Raw genomic sequence first — 9,571 nt, forward strand, 5'->3', positions numbered from 1 at the left:
TCTGGGTTCACAGAGTAGCTTAAAATAAAGTATCTTTCTTACTAATAAACTTTTGCTGCTTTGAAGAGGATGAGCCTTAAATTTCAGGAAGCTTTTATAAGTGTGACATACAAGCTAAAGTCAAACACGAGGCCTCACTCCAAGTCAGCTTGTAAAACCCACTGAAAGCTAGTTTCAGTTTTAGAAGAAAACATCTCAGGAAGTTAATCTTCACTGGAATCTATCCTGACAAAAATCTCCACTCCCAGGGGACTAAACAAACTCAAATCCATCCCCCTTTAACATTCTTACTCTTTAGAATTGGTTGAGCCCAGGAGTTCAGCCCCACTTCGTTACAGAGCCATAGAATTGGAAGGTAGTCCAAAGGAATCGCAGCTAAAGCATCCCTGACAGATGGCCACCCAACCTCAGCTTAAAAGCCTCCAGCGAAGGAGAGCCCGCCACCTCCTGAGGAATCCGTCCCAACGGCTCTCACAGCCAGAAAGCTCTTCCTGATCTTTAGTCAGAATCTCCTTCCTTGACATTTGAAGCCATTGACTCAGGTGGTCCCCTCTGGAGCAGCAGAAGACTAGCATGCGCCATCTTGCATGTGACAGCCCTTTGGATATTTGAGGGTGGTCATAATATCACCTCCCTCAGTCTTTGCTTCTCCAGACTAAACATACCCAACTCTTCAGCAACAGGGTGAGCAAGTCAGGGCAGCCCCACCCCCTTTGTGACCTAACAGATCCCAACTTCCAAAGTTAACTAACTAAACAACCAACAAAAACAGACATGCAAGTAGTAATCCAGCAGGGGGGTGGGGGCCATCCAGCCGATTTCACAGAACAGCACACGTGTGATTGCCTGCTCTGCTGGAATCATCGGTTGCTGGGTAGAAGGTGCTCCCAGCCCTCAGGGAATTATTTCGATCCCATTAGTCCACGGGAGCTGGCCAGGAAAAGCTGAGAGACAGAGGAGGCCTTCACAGGTGTGGCAGCTGGATCCTATTCCGAGGGTGAGGGTTGGAAGGGACCCCAAGGCTCGTCCAGTGCAGCCCCAGGCAGTGCAGGAGTCTCAGCTAAAGCATCCATGACCGTTGCTTTCAAAGAGCAGTCATCCTCTCACACGGGGGATGCTCCAGGGAATGAGGGGCTCCTGGTAGGAGGGGATGCATAGGGATGGGCAACCTGCCATTTTGGTTTCTCATTTTTCCTATCTTCAGTTCAGCACTCCATAGTTCCACATCAGTTTGCAATTATTATTTCTTGAAATTTCTCACAATAGAATTTTTTTTAATGTAGTTTTCCCTAGTATTTCCCCTAATACATTTTTTTAAAAAATGTTTTCACCAATATATGTATTTGATGCGTAACCTCCCTAGCATTTTTGTACACCTTGGCTGGAGAACAACATTGTAAAATTATGAGAAGTGCAAATTCTGTAGGATGGCTCTGTTTTGGTTTGTGTATGGATTTGAAAAATGCAGGTCAGGTAGGTTTGTCTTTCATGAGAGCTGAATTGAATTTCTGACCCAAACCTAGTAGTTCCATCATGAGGGGTTTGTGGAGATTTGCTGCCTAGTGCAAAGGTTTCAGGTGTCATGTGGAGAGCCTGATAAGACTGTGCTAGGGAGTAGTTATGCTTCCTCTTGACGTCAATGTGATGGGAAGGAAATGTATTCATCCAGTCCTGAAAGCAAAAGGTGGTTTGTTAGGTCAGCGTTTGGCATCCAGGACCTTCAGGGGAGCCTTCTCTGAAATATAACTGGTTCCATGCACAGAACACAGCTCTGTGATCTTGATACGCGGATCAGATGGTAGTGTCAGAAGGAGGGGTCTGGATTTGTTAGGCACTGGGGAATATCTGGGGACAAGCCAGGCCTGTACAAGAATTATGGGCTCCACTTGAAGGGGGGATTGCAGAGAAGGTGGTCAAGGAATTGTCTGCATCCGTCTTCACCGTAGAAGATGCAGGGCAGACCCCTGTGCCTGAATTAACTTCCTTGTGAAGAGGAAGAGACAAATAGTGGAGGAAAACAAAGTTCTCTGCCTTGTTGACAAGTTTAAACCTAGCAAATCAGAGACTGAGTGACACCCATGCAAGAGTTCTGAAAGGACTCAAATGTCAAATTGCTCATCTAACAAAAGTACCATGTCACTTGGTCAGCCTATCTGAGGAGTGGGAAATGGCCAACGTAGCACCAGTTTGAAAAAGAGGATCTGGGAAACTACAGGTCAGCTAGTTTAGCATCTGCTCTGGGAAGACTAGTTGTTTCTCTAGCATTGATAAAGATGCAACTGCCAAACATACAGAAGAGCAGACCTTGCTGAAACAGAGCCAGCATGGCTTCTGCAAGGGTAAATTTTTGCCTTTTGGGGGCGGGGTTGGGAGTGAGAGTCCACAAGAATATAGATCGAGATGATTCAGTTTTCATTGTGTGCTTTAGACAGAGCTTTCCAAAGTTCTCATGTTGGTGACACACTTTTTAGACATGCATCATTTCATGACACAGTAATTCAATTTTACCAGCAAACCAGAGGTTAAACTAACCCCTTATAAGAGTGTTCGCATGACACACCTGCACACTGTTTTTCTAACGTGTCACAACACACATTTTGGAAAGCTCTGACTTAAGAGTTAGTGGCAATTGTTAGAAAGGTTAATTCCATGTTAGGAATTACTAGGAAACAGACTGAAAATAAAACTGCCCATATCATAATGCCATTATACAAAGCTGTGGTGAAAAACTGTTACTACTTTTGGAATTTAAAAATGGTTTCGCAGTGCTAAAACAATTCATTCAGACTATGCCATCTGCTTTGAGAAACTAGCCTTGGATATCCCAAACCGCTTCTTTTTGGGCACCTTCTCCCCCTGTGCCTGCCTGTAGACTGTGTCTCAGCAAAGTTGGAACTTTCCATGGCTGTGTGTTTAGGATAAATTGTTTCTTTTAATTTTTGCAGTCATGAAAGAGGAAACCAGCCAGAGCGAAATGGCTGAAGACCTGTGCAAGATGGGATCAGAGCGATCCCTTATGTTGGACAGACTAGCAAGTAACGTCGCCAAACGTAAGAGTTCTATGCCTCAGAAATTTGTTGGTAAGAGTTAAATGTTTGCTGCCTCCTTTACATGGTTGGATTTTTCAATTTTGTTTTTCTTTATTGCAACAGGAAGAACAAAGTAATTAATTAAGAGATTCAGTTCCAAGCTACTCCTAGCTCCAGTCAGTAATTTGTGGAAATTTTGGATCAGTCATTTAAGTAGCACTTTCAATCTCGGAAACATTTGCAGTGTTTTGTTTGTCGCAACATGATAAAGCACATATAAGATTTCAGATATGTATCTGAAAAGACAGAAACAATTCCTCCTACCACATCTTTATTTTTTTTAAGCCCATTTTTGTCTTTTGAAAGTTTCCAGTGGCTTACCTGGGGCTTCCAGTGGTCTCTTGTCCAGGAAGTGATCAGGGCTACACCTGTTTAGTTTCAACAACCGTACAGAATCATGGGCTCTAAGATCATTCACTAGACTGCCGAGTGCCCTTCCCTGTCAGAGATTTTACCCATTTCTGCTTCTCCTTCTCTAGGGCACTTTACTGGTCTAGTGCTTCTCCTACATTATCACATTCTCTGGTGTGTTTGTGTGTGTGTGTACACAACACACACACACACACACACACACAGAGAGAGAGAGAGAGAGAGAGAGATACATATTAAGTTCACTAACGCAATTGTGTTTACTTTCAAAACATCTATTGGGAACAGAATTGCCAGGTCCTCTATGGAGAAGGTGCATTAATTGCATGTGGTGCACAAAAGAGGTGGGATAAATCATCTTATCCTGCCTAGTTTTCACTAAAATTATTATATACCTCTTCCCATCAGTGCATTCAGAGTAACTTAACAAAGCACGAAACACAATGCAACAATAAATAAAATTCCATCAATACAAATTGAAGCATTCAAAATAAATCCAGATGCACAGCAGAAATCTTAAAACCACACAAAAATCAGAGTTGTAGAGCATGATTTCCTACTCCAAGAATTTTTACATAAGGTAGAAAACCTTCCTATAGAGGAGAGTGAAGTGGCCAGTTAAACCTCCCTATTTTACTTTTATTTCTTTACCAAACTTGTAGACTCCCCTTCATCACATCATAATGATCCCACAGCTGTATATCTATAAAGATATAAAGCAAGAATTAAGAAACCAATCAATAAAATACAGCATCATAAGAAAATATAAAGCTTAGTAAGCAGTATCACCAATTTACTCCAAATGCCCATGAGAATAAAAATGTGTTTGCTTGGCAGTGGCAACCCACCTGAGTTCCCAGCACCTGTGCCTCTAGGGGAAGGGAGTTCCACAGGCGCCACAACAGAGGGGGGCTGGCTCTTGCGCCCACCTGAGACATGGCGTTCCAGGTGTGGGGCATCACTGCTAAAACAGCTCTAGCCTTTGCTGCTCCCCTGTGGGCTTCTGCAGTTGTGCTTCTCTTGCAGAGCCTCCTGGGTGTTCTCAACAAATGGCTGATTAAATAATGTCCTAATAGACTTTCCTAATGGGGATGCGGGTGGCGCTGTGGGTTAAACCACAGAGCCTAGGACTTGCTGATTGGAAGGTCGGTGGTTCGAATCCCTGCTACAGAGTGAGCTCCCGTTGCTCGGTCCCTGCTCCTGCCAACCGAGCAGTTCGAAAGCACGTCAAAGTGCAAGTAGATAAATAGGTACCGCTCTGGTGGGAAGGTAAACGGCGTTTCCATGCGCTGCTCTGGTCCGCCAGAAGCGGCTTAGTCATGCTGGCCACATGACCCGGAAGCTGTACGCCGGCTCCCTCAGCCAATAAGCGAGATGAGTGCCGCAACCCCCATTAGTTGGAACTAATGGTCAGGGGTCCCTTTACCTTTCAATGGCAGATGCAGAAATGTCCCTGACATATTTTCCCCTTGCTTTCCCCCAGAATTGATTGGCAGGGAAGAGGGAGGCTCCATAGTCAAAGTACACGTCTATCCCATGAACGAACTAAGGAGATTTGACGAGAACATTTTTTGTGAAGGTGGTGTCCCGCTTTGGGATGAGGGCAGACTCTCACTTCCTTACCCTCGTGATAAGAAGAGCTGCCAGATTAGAAGAACAGCATTTCCTGTCAGTTATTCAGAGTGTGGTGAAAGAAGATACCATAATGACAGTACAAATTTAGAGAGGCACAGGCTCAACTTCAGAAGATAGGGCTCATGTCAGCAGAGCACCAAGGGAGCCCAAATCTCTCCCCCCCCCCCCCCGCCCAGCCTCAGCTTTGCTTTCTTCACAAAGCGGAATCTAACTTGCCCTTTGGATGATTTTATTTCTTTGTTCTCTTTTGCATGATTTTTATGTGTCACCACAGTTTAGTGTAGTCTGTGCTTAATTTTTAGAAAAGGGGATGCATAGATTCAAGTCTGAAATCTCACCCCCTAAATTTAACCCTTTCCTCCCTGCCATTGTCCCAGGATAAATGACCTCTCCCTCTTCTCCCCCCCCCCCCGTGCCATTTGTGCCATAGAGGTAAATATGCAGACCCGTCCAGGCCTGCCTGCTCCTTCTAAGGGAAAGCAGTTTGGGGGGAGGGTGACTTTCAGCAGTGGAAGAGGAAGGGCATTTAGACTTTCCCCTTGCCATCACCTCTCTTCTCCCTCCAGCTGGCTTTCCTTACCAGATGTTTTTGCCTCCACAAGTGTGCATCTGGAACCTCTCTGAGAGGAAGTGGGGAGTTGCAGCAGAAAAGTGGTGGAGGAGAGAACGTTCCCTGCATGCGTCTTGCACAATGAAAACAGCCCTTTCCCAAAGGAGTCTGCATGCAACTTGTAGCTTAGCCCTCATATTGAGTCCCTGCTCCCTGGCCTGCTCCCCTTGCCCTGCCGAGCCTGTATTGTGTGGGAAAGAGAGATCTCAGGCTGAGTGCAGGACAATTACAGGGGTCTCCTTTTCTTTTCTGCCTTCATTCTGTCCCAGCAAAGACTGGGCAGCCTGCTAATTTCTATGGGGAGGAGAACTGGGTGAAACATTTCTCATCAGCAGGCTGTGTTTACAAAGGGGCAGCTGCTGCCGGGGGGGGGGTGTCTTGCCAAGCCCAGCTGATGACCCACAAAGTTCACCCTTTCTGATAGGAAACACTAACAAGTAAAAGGAATTCCAAAAACAGAAGGAAGATTTGACATAGAATTACCAAGATCCTTTTGAAATGTGTATCTGTGCTGATCAGGAATGTAAAGAGGCAGCAATTTCCATCCCTTCCTGGGTTCATCATGGGTCCCTCACAATCAGGGCTGTTTCTATTCTGCTACGGTTCAACTTCCACTAAAGCTTACATTATTTGTCTCACTATCTGCAATGGCTGAAACATATGTAATTAATGACATAATTAATTTCAGTGTAATGGAAACATCAAAAACAATGCAAAAAGTAATGTAATGTAATGTCAATGCAGAAAGAAAGAAATAATGTGTAACCTTAAACAATAATAGTGACTTATCACTCATATTCGATTGCATGATTTCTGTTCATGGCCTCCGACAAACAGGCAGATTGCGGGAATTTCCAGTCGTGTTTCCATTTTTGATGGAAGTCTCCAGCATCCTTAGTAGGGATTGCATAAGCAAAATGAATTGCAAGCCTGAAATGAAATATGATCATTCTTTTTTTAAGAAAAAAGATTCAAATTTTTTAATCTAGATTTTGAGATCAGACACTGGAGTCCATCTCATGTATCAGTTTCTGCAATTAATTTCAAATGCCAGTCTAAAGAACTGGATACAGCTCATAAAGTTGTTATTGAATATCTGATGTAGGGGATTCTGAATCTGGAATTTTAAAAATTGCTACTTAAATGATAAAAATGGCGACTTAGTTCATTTAAGGCAACAGTTTCATGCCATTAAATCTAGGAATAATCAATATAGTGTTTATCTTTAAATATCTAGACTACTTTTTTGACCAACAGTGATCTTCAAACAATGGCTTCCAATCATGAAACAGGATAAATACAGTTAAAAGCATATGGCAATTACATTGTTGAAGTGCATACCACATACCAATTTCCATTACAAAATATTTACATCTCTGCATATTTTCTCATAATAGCAAAAAGATAGCAGCAGCAGGGCCTGAGAGCTGTGATATCTCTCTGTGTTGATTTGTCTTGCATTCTGCAATGCCACTCTCAGGTCTGATTGAGTAATGGAGATGTTTCAAAGGCATTTCAATCCCAAGCCTAATTTATGACTATTTTGGATTGCAGGTGAGAAATGTGCACCTGATGTTCCTTATGATGCAGCCACCAATTTTGAGAAGGAGAATGATATGATGCAGACCCATGTCATAGACCAGGCTATTAACAATGCCATCAGCTACCTGGGGGCAGAGTCCCTGCGCCCGCTGGTGCAGACCCCCCCAGGAGGCTCCGAAGTGGTGCCTGTCATCAGCCCCATGTATCAGCTTCATAAGTCCCTTGGGGAGACCAACCTGGCCCGATCCAATCACGCCGCTCAGGACAGCGCGGTGGAAAACTTGCTACTACTTTCTAAAGCGAAATCCATTTCTTCAGAAAGGGACCCTTCACCCATCAACAGTCAAGACTCCACTGATACAGAAAGCAATAACGAAGAACGCAGCGGCTTAATTTACCTAACAAATCACATAGCACCCCATGCACGGAACGGCCTCTCGATAAAGGAAGAACACCGGCCATATGACCTCCTAAGGGCAAACAGTGACAGCTCCCAAGATGCCTTCAAAGTAATAAATGGCAATGGAGAGCAAGTGAAAGTTTACAGATGTGAACATTGTCGGGTTCTGTTCTTGGATCATGTAATGTACACCATTCATATGGGCTGCCATGGCTTCCGCGATCCTTTTGAGTGTAACATGTGTGGCTACCACAGCCAGGACAGGTACGAGTTCTCCTCCCACATCACCCGAGGAGAACACCGCTACCACATGAGTTAAAACTACTTGTATAGAAATTGTCTGGAGCTCCGTGAAAAGCAGCAAGGTCGGGTCCCTGGAAATGAACTCTTCTCATAGCATGCATGCACAATTCAGTTTTCTACTCTTAATATTGATGTTTTTATTACAAATATAAGTCACCCAAATATAGTAAAGTAGGAGTTTTTGTAGCTAGGTAGAAGAAACCCATTCTTGCTAGCACCTCCCCCCCCCCCCCCCGCTCTTTTCTTTCATCCAAGGCCTTTATTTGGGTATGAGTGTGCACAGTTTTGGTTGGAAACTAGAAAAACAAAATTAATGTTATCTTTTTCTGTGATGACACTCTGAAAATACACTTCTTACACCATACATAAATTACGATTTCCTATAATGATTTGGTACATTCACTAACCAACAGCAATAATCCACATTTAGAGTAGGTTTTAAAAGCTCTTAAACGATGGAAACGATGCCTTATGAGGAACGGCTAAGGGAGCTGGGCATGTTTAGCCTGGAGAAGAGGAGGTTAAGGGGTGATATGATAGCCATGTTCAAATATATAAAAGGATGTCACATAGAGGAGGGAGAAAGGTTGTTTTCTGCTGCTCCAGAGAAGCGGACACGGAGCAATGGATCCAAACTACAAGAAAGAAGATTCCACCTAAACATTAGGAAGAACTTCTTGACAGTAAGAGCTGTTCGACAGTGGAATTTGCTGCCAAGGAGTGTGGTGGAGTCTCCTACTTTGGAGGTCTTTAAGCAGAGGCTTGACAACCATATGTCAGGAGTGCTCTGATGGTGTTTCCTGCTTGGCAGGGGGTTGGACTCGATGGCCCTTGTGGTCTCTTCCAACTCTATGATTCTATGATTCTAAGTTTTTTGGGTGGTCCCAGCCGTATTGAATCACCTCTTGAGTAGAATTCATTTGAGCCATGATCTCCAAAAGCTGAACAGCACAGGTGTCATCGTTGCAGATTATTCAGAATGTGCTTAGTTTTGGAACGGAGCATGTCCAGAAGAATCAAGGCAGCATTGCCTCGAACAACATGGGGGGGGGGGAGAGCATGGCTGCTGCTGCGCTTGTTAGGAGTGCTATTTTGTGGGTTATTCTAAATGGTCTCAGAAAAATCTGAGTTGCAGCCTTTGCATCATTTAACTTATGGGAAATGGACTACTCTGGTCAAACCCAGACTATGTAAATGAAAAATTCAGGGGATTATGAATAAGATCCAGTAAAAGTTCAACCCAATTCTTATCCAGATCCAAATTAAGTCAGTTGGAAACTCAGTCTAAAGAAGTACTGAGGAAAAGGTCATTTGTGTAGGCTCACCGGGTTGTATGTAGGACCCTGTCCTCTATCACAAACTACTTGCTGAGATTATAAAGCAATTTCTAATGCTGTGAATGTGAATGAGGGGGAGCAGTTTCCCTATTTTTAAGGTGTGCGGGGGAATCGCCACACCTGTGCAATCTACTGTGGATATAGAAAGGGATCATTGGGATAGGGCCATTTTGCAGGAGTCGTCTTTGAAGTGCAACTTCCACATGACAAATACTGCTGTTGTCAGGTTTAGGCTTAGAAATGATGGAGTAAATAAGGTGGCAAGTTAAAGACAAAAGTTGTATAT

At 43.8% G+C, this 9,571-nt stretch overlaps 1 protein-coding gene across 6 annotated transcripts in view; it reads left to right on the forward strand.

Moving 5' to 3' along the window:
* The window catches only part of IKZF1 (IKAROS family zinc finger 1), a 75,198-nt gene extending 66,804 nt beyond the window's left edge, over positions 1-8,394 (forward strand). For 4 of the 6 annotated variants that reach the window (XM_081168553.1, XM_081168554.1, XM_081168552.1 and 1 more), the window contains 2 exons: positions 2,946-3,080; positions 7,258-8,394. In XM_081168553.1, the coding sequence (XP_081024679.1) occupies positions 2,946-3,080; positions 7,258-7,964 (842 nt within the window). In that variant the 3' untranslated portion in view covers positions 7,965-8,394. The remainder of the gene's footprint in view (positions 1-2,945; positions 3,081-7,257) is intronic. The other 2 variants (XM_081168555.1, XM_081168557.1) reach the window with 1 other exon arrangement.
* The last annotated feature ends 1,177 nt before the right edge of the window (positions 8,395-9,571 follow it).

Source organism: Podarcis bocagei (genome assembly GCF_964188305.1).
Source record: "Podarcis bocagei genome assembly, chromosome: 13".
NCBI lineage: Eukaryota > Metazoa > Chordata > Lepidosauria > Squamata > Lacertidae > Podarcis > Podarcis bocagei.